Source organism: Eurytemora carolleeae, unplaced genomic scaffold (genome assembly GCF_000591075.1).
Source record: "Eurytemora carolleeae unplaced genomic scaffold, Eaff_2.0 scaffold123, whole genome shotgun sequence".
NCBI lineage: Eukaryota > Metazoa > Arthropoda > Copepoda > Calanoida > Temoridae > Eurytemora > Eurytemora carolleeae.
In genome coordinates, this window is record NW_019396038.1 from 206456 (window position 1) to 221983 (window position 15528).

The window sequence follows — 15528 nt, forward strand, 5'->3', positions numbered from 1 at the left end:
ATACAAATATATATATATATATAGTATCTTTATTCGCCTCATTTCTTATAGATAATTTGACGAAATCCAGTTTGCTTTTTAGAAAGGAATCAATAAATTGCCACAAACTTTAACATTCCACTAAAACTTTGGTTTATTTAAGTACCGGACAAACTTGTCGGCAACTGGATCAAGTTGTACAGTATTGTAGAATATAAAATTGGACCAGTATAAACAGATATCACTGTTATAAGTTAGAAAATGATTATTTTCAATTGTTTAAAGTGGCTGGCGCATTTCTACTGCAGAAAAACATGTATGTTATCAGAATTAAAAATTTTAAGCCAAGAAAAACGACAATATATACCAAATTATTAATCAGAAAAAGATTTAAAGGATACCGTTGTGGATTGGGCTTTAACATCTTTGCATGGAGGGTCACTTGAAATTACGTTATACAGTTCCTTTAACCCTATAAAGCTAGGCTTGGGGGTCTGAATCTATGTATAGTCTGAGGGGCGTCCCACGCCCCCCCCCCTCCCTTCCGATTAAAAGGCCTTAGAGAATAGGTATAGGGTTGAACGGCATGTTCGTAGCCCAATTTTTCAAGGTCAGCTCATAAAAAAATAGATTAATAACTGTAATAGTTTTGGTGCATAGGGAGGGTTGAAAAAAATGTCATACAAATGGTGAACAAATGTTTCCACATTCATTTTTCAAGGGCTTTTTAAAATTATAGTTTTTAGATCTGTAGCTTTAGTCACAAAAAAGTCAAGCGTCAAACGCCCCCTGTTAAGGGTTAAGATGAAAGTCCGGTATAAAAACATAGCGGAACCATAATTCTCCGGTAGGTTGGTTTATATTTGTTTATCTCATGTAAATATTTACTTTTCTACTCTACCACTGTTTTCCTCCAAATTGTAAATACAGCACATACAGGGTTACCCACATAGGATGAGACTTCAGAGACGATTCTACAGATTTTTTAGTCCGTTTTCTTGCATTCAGGGTTCCTTGTAGGCCAAAACTAGCTTAATTCTATGCTTGATCATTTTGTAAACAATCAAAATACGCAATTGAATGCAGAAACCAAAAATAAAACTTCAGTCTTTAAATCGACATTTTTAAAGAGTTTTGGGGCATCTTTACAGTTTAATCTTTTGTGGGTAACCATTTAGATCCAGACTGCTATGAATGTTTTGCTTTGAAGTGTCGCATCGCCTTTTTGCCTTTTATTTTATCTCACTAACTCACATTTATTTTTTTATATTTTTAACGCTAAACATATGTTCATTTTAAAGCTGTAAAGCACTTCTCTTAGCTTTGCTTTTAAATAAGTTGTTGGCAAACTTCTCATCTACTTCTACTTGAGAGCTTCCAACATTTAAATCACATCCAGAAAAGTCTATATAATGAAACAAGACATTCATACATAAGTTGCGTATATCCGGCGAAACGACTGGACCTAATGGGCTGAAAGTTTGTGTGGACACTCATGGGTAGCCGGGGGTGTTATAGGCTAAAAAATTCGAAAACATTTTCTTTTGAAATTTTATTTAGTATTTTTTTCAAAAGGCTTTTTTCAAATTTTTTTCCACGGACAACGCGCGCCGGGCCCTTCAGCTAGTATATATATAATATAGAAACTTCGTGTTTATAAATGCGCAAATCACTTTTGTTGAGATAACCCTCAATTAAAAATAATTAGTTTTTCATTTACATTTACTGTTTAAAATCAGGGATTACTGAAGTTTTTTGAAATACATTTTTTAAATCTATGGCAACCTAGAAAGTTTTAGACCTGAAAACTCTTGAAATACGGATTGATCTGAAGATTTTCATATTTGTGACTAGTAGTTAAGATCTAGTGGAAAGGAGTTTTCCACAAACTCTATATTTTTAAAGCTTTGATATTTCAAGCTCTGCATTCTGTTTGGTAAAATAATCTAATTTTTAAATATCAAATGAGTACACCATCAGGTTGCAAAGATATAGAGATTAGAAAATTTGTGTTTTTGGCAAAAACAATTATTTTGAAAATTTATCCTTAAAAGAAGTGTACTCCAGCAAACCCTGGCTGGAAGAAATAAAGCATAATAATAAGATATTTACATTAGTCACTACACTCACATCTTTTAAGAGACACCCTGTATCTGATTTTTCACCCTTTTAATCAAATAATCGTAAAGAAAAGCTTATTTCAAAACCTAAGTTGACGCTAAATGTAAACAACAATATAACACTTTATTATAGGGTAATAATAATTTATATAATATATATATATATAAGAAAATTTGAAAACATGATTTGAAGTTTATTGTATACATGTTTATATATGTAGATATACAAATATATATATATATGTATATATATATATATATAGCTGCATCGGATATTGTAGCAGGTTGGAAAATTAATAGGTTCAAGGTATTAAAAATCTTATAGAGGAAGAGAGAAAGAATTTTTTTGCAAAAAACATTGTAGTTTGCAAACAAGCTAAAAAAATTTAATTCATTGCTTATATGTACGACATTTTGAACACATTTTAAAGCTGTCCAATCTATTTAGCATGCACTTCCTTGATGTTTGAAGACTGCAGTTGATCATTTTGCATTTGATATTCAGTTGTTTACTAACATAGTCTTGTCCCAAGAGAACTTTCATGAAATGTGAAAACTCAGCAATCCAAAAATATGATTCCAAATCTATAAAATAATTAAATAATTACCATCAACTAGAGTACATCTTCGAACCCCTGGACCAGACATCATCTCTTCTAGAAAAAAAATCAGGTAAAACAATCTTCTCTAGAATAAAAAAATTATAATTTTCCGTTTTATTTTTTAAATCTATCATTTATTTTAATCACTTGCCTTTATCTCCGCAACCGGATGGTGTAACCATGTAAACCTTTAATATTTCAATTTTCCAATGCCTTTATCTCCGCAACCGGATGGTGTACTTAAATGAGTTTGGTTTCTGATCCTCCAGGATGTATTTCGAGGCTACCCAGGGTTGCAGAGGCTACCGGCCTCTCTTACCCAGACACTACTGACTTGTTGCTGGAGGATTTCAGGTGAGGCTGGGCAGCATCCTCATCCAGGGGTACTCATCCTCATCCTCATCCTCATCCTCATCCAGGGTTACTCATCCTCATCCTCATTCTTATCAAGGAGTACTCATCCTCATCTCCATCCACGGGTATACTCATCCTTATCCTGGTCCTCATTCAGGGGTTCTCATCCTCATCTTCATTCAGGGGTACTCATCCTCATCCTCATCAAGGAGGTACTCATCCTCATCCTCATCCAGAGGTCCTCATCATTATCCTCATCCAGGGGTACTTATCATCATCCTCATTGAAGGGTTCTCTCATCCTTATCCTCATCCTCATCCAGGGGTATTCATCCTCAATCCTCAATCCTTATCCTCATCCTAATTCAGGGGTACTCATCCTCATCCTCATCCAGGGGTACTCATCCTCATCTTCATTCATGGGTACTCATCCTTATCCTTATCCAGGGTACTCACCCGCATCTCAATGAGTACATTTTTGGATAGAACAAGAAGCGTGAAATCTGAGTTGCTGAATGAATCCCGATGTATTTAGATCCATGATATTATTTTGTAAAATTTATACTAATTCTAATTTCCAATCGCATACAATTTATAAGGAATCAGCTTTATGTAATAAAAAACAATTTTGCAAAACCGGGTTTTTCTAAAGAGTTTCAATATTGTAATAAATAAAAGTTAAACAAATCAGAAAACGATGTGTTTAAAGATAGTCTTTAACAAGACAGACATAGCTAAATTTCTCCTTTTTTATAAATTGTCTTTTTCTTTCTTATGTAAGGTTTTGTGAGGTAAAAACTCAATTTTTCTTTGGTAAAATATTAACTTTTCAATCTTCTAGTGTCAGGTACAAAATATCGTCTTCAATTGTGGTATAAGTGTCGTCTTTTGTTGAACTATAACCAGGGACATTAAGGTTAGCAAAGAGGAAAGGTAGAATGATCTAGCTAACTTCACAATTATGCATCACTTGTAGTACTGACTTTGAAGTGCCGAAAAGTATTTCCGCTTTTTACGAACTTATTTCCGCTTATACTTAAGATCTGAAATGTTCCTTCGTTTTTTAAGAATACTAGGCTTTTAGGGCACTACGCACCCATATTCTTTTTAAAACTTTTTATTGTGGGTCTATCTTTGAGCATCTTCTCTTTGTACAATATAAACCAATAACAAAAAAAGTTCGCGGATTTAATAATATGTTCTCGTGGATTTTAAGATTTTACAAAAATCAAAAATTTTGAAGACAGATTTTTGTAATTCTGAGCATTCATAAATCTTCCTTAGGGTCCCGTGAGCTGCCTTAAAAAGTTAAGCTTGATTTGTTCACCCGTCTGTACGTTTATTGGATACAAACAAACAAAACAATTGCAATATACTCCGTTAGACTTTAGCTAGATGTCTGGGGCACCAAGAAAGTATAAACGAGTTGTTAAGGTAAGATTAAGGCGTTGCAACACTTTAAAGTCTAAAAATGTGATGACTAAGTTTCAGAGTTGTCTTAATCTCAGTGGTGTCGTAACACCATGGTTTTATTTTACATTACTATAAACTCAATCATAATTTATGCAGCCCTAGACATTACTGCAGTTAACAAGGAAGGAGTAATTGGCAAAATGCTGATAGATTTGTACATGAAATTTGTACATTTGAGATCACTGCACTGTACTCACCTTTAAGATATGATTTTAGAACAGGACCGTTAAGAATTTACCACCGTACTTATACAATAAATCTGAACTTACTTAGAGAAAAATAGATCAGAAATAAACTTTTTTAATCAGAGATACTTTTTAAAAATTTGGTTTTGGAAGGTGGAAATACAGGCTGTGGTGTTTGTGTTACCTGCATTATTAGTATAATTCTCTGGAGAAATTAACTGGTTGATCCTAGCAAAATATTCATTATCATAATTTACAGTTTATTAACAAGCAACAGATTATTCGAACATAAAAAAATAATTTTAAAAAATAATTAAAAACTGTTTCTTTTAAAGAAAACCTCTTTTCAATATATTTCACGGATTTAGATATAATTTCAGCAAAATTTGTCAAAATTTCTGTTTCTAACACTGACAAATTCAACAATTTAGTTTTAAACATATTATAAACTTCTATTATTATATCATGACGTTCAGAGGCGGCTCATGAGGGGGGGATGGAAGGACGCCCCCCCCCTGGAAAAATTGAATTTAGCGCCACTTTTCGAACTCAAAATTGTTCGAGATAAAAATAAAGATAAAACAAAGTTTAGAATTCATAATATTAACAAAATAAAAATTTGTTTACCGTTCTTCAACATCCTTGAGTTCTGCCAATTCTGATTCTGATTCCGTATCCCAGTCCCACGGATAGGTTGGGGTTAGAACCCTAGATAAAAGATTAAATTGACAATATAGCTCGTCTGCTTTAAAGGTGCTCAAATATAAACGCTATTACCAGTTTTTCTTTTTAAAAAGATGGATCTAAAAAAAAAAATCAAAAAGATCGATTTTTTAATGTAAAAAATTGGGCCTGATCAATTCAATAGTGTTGATGTTTGTTGGATACAAACATACTGACACCTTTCCAAAGGAAGTGGTTGGTCTATGGACAATGGACATAGTTATTTTGTTCAACTAATTACTTTCCTAGACTGTTATTATATTTAATCAGCAGGTTTAGTATAGAGAAATATTTTTCAAATTAACACACTATAGTTGAAAAATAAGATGTTTCCTTTTTTAACAAACCTTCAATAAAAATATTTTGATTGCAATCAGTAAAGAATTTCCCCTTGAAATCACTGTAGATAAAGATATTTCATCAAAATTATAAGTATGTTTTATCGAAAAGAAATTCTTTATTGCAACGGCTTTAATACCATGTTTTAGAACATTTGTATGCACTTTGTTTTTCGTCTCGATGTTTCTTCCTCTTTTCTATTTCTTGACTGACGTTTCTGGTGAAGTACGAACATAGTACAAATGTTAAATAAAAAATGCGCGATGTCTGCTCAACTCAGCATACAAAAAACTTTAGACATTATAGGCCGGCGAATGCAAAAATTTAGTTGTTTTCGCTAAATGTGAGAGTATCAATTTGTAACCTAGTTTTATTGCTTTAAATCCCTAAATATCCGTAATGGTATGCAACTACGTATATTTGAAAATTACAAAAAATCGAAGCAAGCTGAGGGTTTTGGTGTCTTAAAAGGAATTTGACGTAATTTCAAATGCCCTTCCATTTTAAGAATGCACATTGCACATATATCATTTACAACAGTATCCTTGACTTTTCAAACATAGAATACGTAGTACGTATTACATACATATTGAAAATGAAAAAATATCGTCGTTTTTATCTGAAAATGTGTTGAATTCTGGCAATTTTTGTCAAAGTCTATGTACCATAAATCCGTAACTCATTTTTAAAGAGATCCCGGAATTGAAAGAAACCAATTTTCGAGTAGAAAAATGAGGATATCATTGATCGGACAGATGTTTTAATGGTACTATATACTATGAATCGGAGGGTCGCAATTTAAATTACTTTGACAGTCCAGCGTTTTTGGGACACCATGTATGCAGTATAAGATATTACTGAAGATATATGTTTTTGGGACACCATGTATGGAGTATAAGATATTACTGAAGATTTTTAAACATATATGCTTTAGCTGTAGTATTATATTACCTTTTATTATTTGATATATTTGGAGAAAGATGGAAGGAAGGTTTAGTGTTGCTGCTGCCTCCAGATTTAATATCGTATCTAGAAATTATGTACAGTAACGGTCAAATCCCAAAGGATGACGATTTTAGGAAGACAAAAAACTTTTTAAACCTAGATTAAAAGGAAATATTGAGTCTTCTTTACTATGAGATATTAAAAAGGGGGTAAACAGTATTACAGGAATTAATCTAGAAAGGATAAGTAATTATCCTCCCTATTTTTTTAAAGGATAAGTAATTATCCTCCCTATTTTTTTAAAGGATAAGTAATTATCCTCCCTATTTTTGGAATGATAAGTAATTATCCTCCCTATTTTTGGAATGATAAGTAATTATCCTCCCTATTTTTGGAATGATAAGTAATTATCCTCCCTATTTTCAGGAATTATAAGTAATTATCCTTCCTATTTTCAGGGAGGATAAGTAAAATATTCTCCCTATTTTCATGGAAGATAAGTAATTATTCTCCATATTTTCAGGGAGGATAAGTAATTATCCTTCCTATTTTCAGGGAGGATAAGTAATTATCCTTCCTATTTTCAGGGAGGATAAGTAATTATCCTTCCTATTTTCAGGGAGGATAAGTAATTATCCTCCCTATTTTCAGGGAGGATAAGTAATTATCCTTCCTATTTTCAGGGAGGATAAGTAATTATCCTTCCTATTTTCAGGGAGGATAAGTAATTATCCTTCCTATTTTCAGGGAGGATAAGTAATTATCCTTCCTATTTTCAGGGAGGATAAGTAATTATCCTCCCTATTTTCAGGGAGGATAAGTAATTATCCTTCCTATTTTCAGGGAGGATATGTAATTACCCTTCATAATTATTTATCCTCGCTCTAAAATTCAAGTTACTTTACAAAAAAAATAAGGTTATTAATTTCGTTGAACGGGAGATTAAAATTTTACTTAACCACCGGGTCCCTCGGACCAATTTTGCTTTTAGAAGCTCCCTTGCCTCGCACGCTTATGATATTTTGTAGAAAAAATTGGTTTTGGAAACCATTAGTAAAATAAGAAAATAATTATAAGTACCCACCTTGACACCCTTTCGTCTATATTGCTGTACATATAAAACTGAGAATCCTAAATAAAGATGTTGTATAGTTTACAAAAACAAAATAATAGGCCACATCACTGCAAAAATAATAGGCCATATCACTGTAAAAATAATAGGCCAAATCACTGTAAAAATAATAGGCCACATCACTGTAAAAATAATAGGCCACATCACTGTAAAAATAATAGGCCACATCACTGTAAAAATAATAGGCCACATCACCGTAAAAATAATAGGCCACATCACTGTAAAAAATTAAGGCTGAACTATGTACTGTCTCTTCTTTTATGAAAATGCTCAAATCCACCTTGCAATAGTTTAAAAATTTCTTTGATACATTTTTTAAAAAAATATTTGAAAATTTTTTGTTTCTTCATAATTTTCAAACTCAAACTCAAAAATCCCTTGAAAATTCAGCGACTTATAAGTAAAAATAAGGTTTTTTAAAAACATATTTGTGAGAGTATCAAAAAACTAGATATTTAGCCAATAAGAAAACAGTTTTTAAAATATCAAAAAACGGACAAATGGACTTGAATCAGCGGTTGAATCCGTTATGATCGCTGTTTTTTAAATCGTTAATTATTGAATGAGTTTTGACTTTTTTAATTTTTTTCTTTTAAAAATTTACTTATAATTTACAACTGTATAATTTTTTGTTGGCACAAAATTGATTTGACATTTTCTATTAAACAGTTTCACCCTTAACAAACTGCGATACTACAGAGCATGCATTGTATGCTAGAGTCAAAACATAATATTACCGTTTTATTCAATTTTGTAAAGATTTACAAATAAAAATAATATTTGCGTCACAATGTTAAACAATATTTTGATGAAAAAAGAATCTATCGTATTTGTATATTCGAGACTTCCTGCTATATCAATCTATTAGATTAATCTAATATTTGTCTAACTGTTCAACTCTGTCCATTCTAGAACCTTCATTATTAAATAGAACGGGACAAAAAAAATAGAAGTGGGAGAAAAAAAACCCGATAAAATGAGATACAATTTAAAGCACATACCAAATCTACCAAATGACCAATAAATACGATTTTTCTTGTTAAATCGTTGTATAAACTACATTTTATTTTTAACAACGTAATTGAATAGATGTGGTTAGTATTAGAAAGAAGAGAAACCACAAATGAAAATAACCCGTCTATAAAAACAAAAACATGGATACCTAATTTATACTAGATCAGACAAAGCTTTTAAGGGTACCGGAAAAATGGACATGCACAAGGTTATAATGCAAGGAAAGTTATTTCAGAGATGTAAGAATCTTTTGCACTGAAGTGTACTGTCTCTGGATGGTAATGTAAACACAATTCATCTTTCACATAAAAAATCAATAAAATATACTGGTCATAGAAAACTATTATGTAAATTATCAAGATTATCAACATTTAATGCTTTTAACCTCCTCAGATACTAAACGAACACTGATGCATTTACTCTTGTTTAAAAACTCCGCCCAGAGAGAACTGGTTTCAATATGTAACTTTCCTTGCATTATAACCTTGGACATGCCAATCTTATTTTTTTTTATTTTACTTTAAAGCTAACCTTTTTTATATTTGCTTTTATAAAAAATAATTAAATCTAGTGTATGTGTCTCATTTTTAGAAGCAGAATTACACTTTGCTTTAGTATAATTTTGTTATTTTTCACATATTTACTTTACATGAAAAATATTTTTTCCAGTTGGTTCAGTAAATTTTAGCATTTTTAAATATTTATTTTGGTTTTTTGTAATATTTAGAATATTTTTGACTGTTTGAATAATTTACTAAAAATATATATCGCCCCTATATTCAAAATCGTACTGCAAACAGGTTTGTGTTTGTAAACATGTCCAAATGTATGAAACTATTTAAACTGTAAAATATCAATCAGTTGAATTCAGCTTAGCAGAAAGTTAACATTTGTATTCTGTTACTGACCATAGCAATTCAATTACTATTACTAGGATAACAAGTTTAGCTTTTTCACGTGTTTAATATGTTTCGAGTTTTCCTTCTCTCCTCTCTTCTACAGCTGGTCTTTTCTGAAACGTGTGTGGTATGTTTTCTTTATAATAAATTTGTTAATTTGATTGTTTTGAATGGGGGGGGGGGGTGCTAAAAAATACTTATAAAATTAATTCTATGGATTTCAAAATTCATTGTATGATTGCTTCGGCCTAATGTCTGCTAGAGGAGGGAGGGTAAATTACACAAAATTGGTGAGGGAGGGTCATTTGAATGACGTTGGGTACTTTCCCAAAGACTTTTCCGCAGGTGACAGTTTCCCAAGGGTATTTTCCAAGTCACCAAGTGGTAACCTTCCATCTGTGCAAATTCCCAATGCCTACAGATATTTGAGGGTGGTATATTTTTAAGATTTTGGAAATTTCTCAAATGACTGGAAATTTTCAAGATACCCAGGCATTTAGGGAATTTCTCTAATACCCGGACATTTTGGGAATTTCCCAAATGCCTAGGTTTTTGGGAACCTTCCAAAATATCCAGTCATTTGAGAAATTTCCAAAATCTTAAATATACCACCCTCAAATACCTACAGGAATTTGGGGAATTTCCCAAATGACTGGGTATCTGGGAAATTTCCCAAATGCATAATCTAAAAAAATGTTACGCGGTCGTGTCATGGCGGAAAGTTCCCAAGTCTGTCCTAGCCACAGCGCTCGGCCCCCTTGCCAATTCTAGCCGAAGAAGGCCTAACCTAACCTTTTGGAAGTTTCACATTGGGAAAAACATTTGAACTCCCTCCTTTTTTGTATGTCTTAAATATATTGGTGTGGACTGTGGAGCTATGTTATGTTTATTTATTCTGTTCTAGAGTGGGTGCTACAGGTTGCAAGCGAGAAAGCAAAACAGAAACTTTGGGGAGAATTTTGCCAATTACATTGCTTAATTATATTTAATTCAGTCTTTTAATCTACAGACAACAAGTCGAGAGCTACAAAAATGTATTTTGGCCCACGCACCCCGTTCTTTTAAAGTAGAATTGTTATATCAAATATCTAGGTGGATAGAGAAGCCAGGTTTATACTGGACAATATGACTGCTGCAGCTGTTAAGAAGGAAGTTGATTGTATTATTGGACAAGGAGCATGCGATAATTTAGGTAGATTTTAGTTACAGGGAGGGCTCAAAGGACGATATTTCAGAGATGACTGTTTATTTCTGTCCTGGTGTTTTGCGGGTTAAGCTTTATCTTGGCAATATTTTCTAATACACTGTTAATATATTTTAAAAAATTCAAATCTCAGTTTGTTGGTTTAGGTCGTCATCCTTTGTAGGTGACTCTGTATTTTGCAACTTTTAGGGCCTATTTCTACTTAACCCTATTACGGCTGAGTGTTGAGCCAAAATCCTCCCAACTTAACTGACGTATTTAAGACGTACTAAATAAAAGGCCGCGTCAAGAGTCCGGTATGTTAAGACTGGTATAAGAGCGGTATTAGCTAATACAGCTCTAATACCACTCTTAACACTAACACCGGTGTTTAGGAAATACGGATTCATAAGTCACTAATGCTGCCTAATTTGTGGCAGGATTATCTAGCCTAGAACAGCTGATGCGTTCATAAGTCATCCTAGCTAAAACCAGGATTATCATCCAAACTTTACCGTTTTGACTCTTCTGCGCAACTCTTTTCTCTACTCAACTCAATAATTTGTTAATAATTATAAAGACGACTTTTAAATAATACATTTTTTATTATATGACGAAAGATAGATTTAAAATTCATGGAAATATCTAGCAAGCTAAACTTTTTACATTTCATTATCAAAGTTAAAAAATAAAAACTTTTCAATAAGATATATTTTTTAGAAAAAAAATCTTCAATAAAGTTTTTCTCATAAATGTTTTCTTTTTTATATTCAAAACATTTTATTAATATAGTTATTTAAAGAAGGGGGGGGGCTGAATTAAGCAAAATAAGAAGTATTTCTTAGTTTTTTAAGCATCCCTGTATTTTAAACATCCTTGTATTTCATGAGGTTGCGAGAATATCGAGACCAAACCAAATTAATGCTGGTATTTAGGGTAGATGATCCTACCTAAATCTACCCTGCGGGTGGATTTGATAACACCGCCCTCAGTTACACTAGCATTTCTGTTAATACCAGTATTAACACAACTTATGAACGCGTAGGGTAGATGATCCTACCAACCAGGATTAGTTAAGAGCGCTATTAAGGGTTTCTTGAACCGGCCTTGTGTCTTACTCACGTCATGGTTAACTCACGTAATTTCATCGTACTTATTTGAGGTCGTAAGAGGTCATTAGAAGGTCAAACACTGTATTTGTTGCTACTACTGTATTCCCTGGGTTCCTAGCTTTCGTTTGATATGCAGAAAGCCATAGTTAAAACATTTTCATTTTTGGACGTCATTTAGGTCATTAGAGGTCGTTAGAGGTCAGTAGAACGTCAAACACTGGATCTGTTGCTGTTACTGCTTTCCCTGGGTTCCTAGCTTTCGTTGGATATGCATTAAGCCATAGTTGAAATATTTTCTATTTGTGGAGGTCATTAGAGGTCATTAGAGGTTATTAGAGTTCAATTTGATTTTATTATAGAAATTTCGAACACTTATTAGGCGTGCACCCAAAAAAATGGAAGATTTTAACCAAAAGGAAGGTAGGGCCCCCCCCCCCCAAACATCAAATGTGCCAACTCCACCATCCCCTTTCATTATTTTCTGATAAATACTGTGATATACCACTGTGCCGTTAACGAAGTTTTTTCAGTGCTTGTGCCGTTTATATAAGATAAAGATCCAGTATTTTTAGAGCCAGGATGTCCCAATTTTTAACTTTTGGAAATGTTATTGTTTTTATTAAAAATGCCAAATTTTCAAAATTAAAAATGCAAAGATTTCTTGCTAAAAAGTGTTTTTTGCCCAATTCAGTGTTTCATCTACAACATTTTAGGTTTCCGGTTGAAAGAAGTAGCCGGTAAAGCTGTGAGGGAGGGTCGGTGTGCTGGCAATTGTGATTGTGAACAAATTCAGGTATAATTAATAATTGTTTTTTGGATGTCTTGTTCATTAAACAACCTGCAACCCATATTTCTTTAGGCTTTCGGAAAAGTTTTAAAATGTTTGAACCAAGAAATATATTGACCAGGAACCGCCATATCTCATGCGTCAAATCTGTACTGCGGTGGGAGGAGATCACATCATTTTTGAAAAGGGGTGGAATAAGCATATATTGCTACTGTATTTTCCATATTGACCAGAAAGTCAAAAAGAAGTATAAACTTGTTTTTTGTTGGATTGTAATATCACATCAGAGCTTTAGTCCTTTCCCTTCAACTTCTGTGGGGGGCAGTGGCACTGGGTTTGTTTGCATTCCTCCCACAGAGTACAGTACATAATATGCGTATATCTGAGTTGGGCGTTCCTGTACATAGTTCCTTGGTTTGAACTTTATTTTTATTGAACGGGTATTATAATAACTGCAATTTGCAATTTTTGTGAAGACATTTTTGTAAATATGGTAACATTTCGTCCAGGTTAATTTTGGTTGTTCACTTTGTCTTTAACATTTCGGATAGAACATCTCGTCTAGGTAACATTTCGGATAGAACATCTCGTCTAGGTAACATTTCGGATAGAACATCTCGTCTAGGTAACATTTCGGATAGAACATCTTGTCTAGTTAACATTTCGGATAGAACATCTTGTCTAGGTAACATTTCGGATAGAACATCTTGTCTAGGTAACATTTCGGATAGAACATCTTGTCTAGGTAACATGTCGGATAGAACATCTTGTCTAGGTAACATGTCGGATAGAACATCTTGTCTAGGTAACATGTCGGATAGAACATCTTGTTTAGGTAACATGTCGGATAGAACATCTTGTCTAGGTAACGTGTCGGATAGAACATCTTGTCTAGGTAACATGTCGGATAGAACATCTTGTCTAGGTAACATGTCGGATGGAACATCTTGCCTAGGTAACATGTCGTACAACATTGTGTACATGGTATCATGTTTGCCACAACATTTTTTCTTCTGGAGGTTTTGTATTTTTTTCAACTTTTTGCTCTATTTCTTGGCAAGTATATGGAGTTTTATCTAATAATATAAGACTTTCATCAATAATTAATGTTTCTTTGACATACTCATTTTCTTATTGTAAGGCTTGGGTTATAATTGACAATGGAACTTTTTTACTAGGCTTTAGTGGCGCTTCGCGCCCATCTTCTATTTCAATTTTTAACATTTCCTTTTTGTATACATTGTAAAACCAAAACAAAGCTCGTGGATTTTTTTTATTTTCGTGGATTTTTAAAGTTTAATTAAAATCAAATTTTTTGCATTTTTGCGTTATTTAATCGTCTTTTGGCATTCATGGTGATACTTAACTGAATTATAAGAGATATTTTTATAAAACTTTTTATTTAGGTTCGACTGGTGGTGAACAAAGTTAAACGTTTGTATCCAGAAGAATGGAAGAGAGTTCAAGACTACTATTCTAAATAGAAATATGTTTAACTGTTTTTCAATATATATTGACATCATATAATAAAATCTTTAAAATATTAAGCACATCTTTAGATTTGAATATCATGTCCGAGGGAAGGAGTTTTTACTTAAGATTGTTTGCGTTAAAATTAAGCCACCAGATATGTGACTTTAGTTGCTAATCTAGAATTTAAAGTTGCAAGTAAGCCGCCTTTTTAGATTTTAAAGTTCCAACTAAGCAGCTTTTTTTAATATAAAGTTGCAATTAAGCAGATGTTTACAATTAAGCGACCTAGTTAGAATTTAGAGTTTCATCTAAGTCGCCTAGAAATTAGAGCTACAACTAAGCCGCTTATTTAGTATATAAAGTTTCAATTAAGCCGCCTATTTAAAATAAGAAGTTGCAATAAAGCTGCCTATTTAAAAGTCGCCAGTTAGAATTAAAGCCGCCAATTAAAAATAACATAACATCCCAGCGTGTTTAGAGTTAAAATCAAAAGTTGTTACAAAACTGATTAAAAAATTTCTAACTGAACATTTTTAATATGGTAAAAATCTTAACTCTTCTCAAATTACATTTTCTAATCCTGATAAAAACTTTTAACTCTTCTCAAATTATATTTTCTATATCCTGATAAAACTCTGAACTCGTACCAAATTATAATTTTCTAATCCTAATAAAAACTCTGAACTTGTCTCATTCTAATTTGCTAATCCTGATAAAAACTCTGGAATATTCTCAATTATAATTTTCTAATTATGATAAAAATTCTGAACTCGTCTCATTATGATAAAAACTCGGGAACACTTATCAAACTATAATTTTCTAATCCCAACAAAAAGTCAACTCTTCTCAAACTATAATTTTCTAATCCTGATAAAAACTCTGAACTCGTTTCAAATTACATTTTCTAATCCTGATAAAAACTCTGAACTCGTTTCAAATTACATTTTCTAATCCTAATAAAAACTCTGAACTCGTCTCAAATTAAAATATTCTAATCCTGATACAGGGTTACACACAAAGGATAAGACTTCAGAGACGACTTTACATAATTTACGAAATTTATAGTTTCCGTTTTCTTATGTCTTTCTTTCTTTGTCAAAAGATTAAATAAGACGATTTTGAAGGTATAAGACTGAATATAACCCTGGGATTGTCATATTTGAATTAGGTCGATTTTACAGTCTCATCCTTTGTGGACATCCCTGTTAT

The 15528-nt window shown here is 32.4% G+C and overlaps 2 protein-coding genes across 2 annotated transcripts in view; one reads left to right on the forward strand and one right to left on the reverse strand.

Moving 5' to 3' along the window:
- LOC111699534 (voltage-dependent T-type calcium channel subunit alpha-1G) overlaps positions 1–15528 on the reverse strand; it is a 134506-nt gene that overhangs the window by 110791 nt on the left and 8187 nt on the right. The window contains exons 8-12 of the mRNA XM_023470236.1: positions 7804–7850; positions 6726–6803; positions 5340–5420; positions 4897–4940; positions 2708–2755 (exon numbers count right to left, since the gene is read on the reverse strand). Coding sequence (XP_023326004.1) covers positions 2708–2755; positions 4897–4940; positions 5340–5420; positions 6726–6803; positions 7804–7850 — 298 coding nt within the window. The remainder of the gene's footprint in view (positions 1–2707; positions 2756–4896; positions 4941–5339; positions 5421–6725; positions 6804–7803; positions 7851–15528) is intronic.
- On the forward strand, positions 9721–14393 carry LOC111699513 (uncharacterized). Its single transcript, XM_023470203.1, has 4 exons — positions 9721–9891; positions 10857–10956; positions 12773–12852; positions 14253–14393. Exons 1-4 carry the CDS (start codon positions 9832–9834, stop codon positions 14328–14330), a joined length of 318 nt encoding a protein of 105 aa, XP_023325971.1. The 5' UTR covers positions 9721–9831; the 3' UTR covers positions 14331–14393.

Coding starts and splice junctions, on each gene's coding strand:
- LOC111699513 (XM_023470203.1), top strand. CDS start 9,832: ATGTTTCGAGTTTTCCTTCTCTCCTCTCTTCTACAGCTGGTCTTTTCT. Junction 9,892..10,856: donor TCTTTTCTGAAACGTGTGTG/GTATGTTTTCTT, acceptor TCAAATATCTAG/GTGGATAGAGAAGCCAGGTT. Junction 12,853..14,252: donor GTGATTGTGAACAAATTCAG/GTATAATTAATA, acceptor CTTTTTATTTAG/GTTCGACTGGTGGTGAACAA.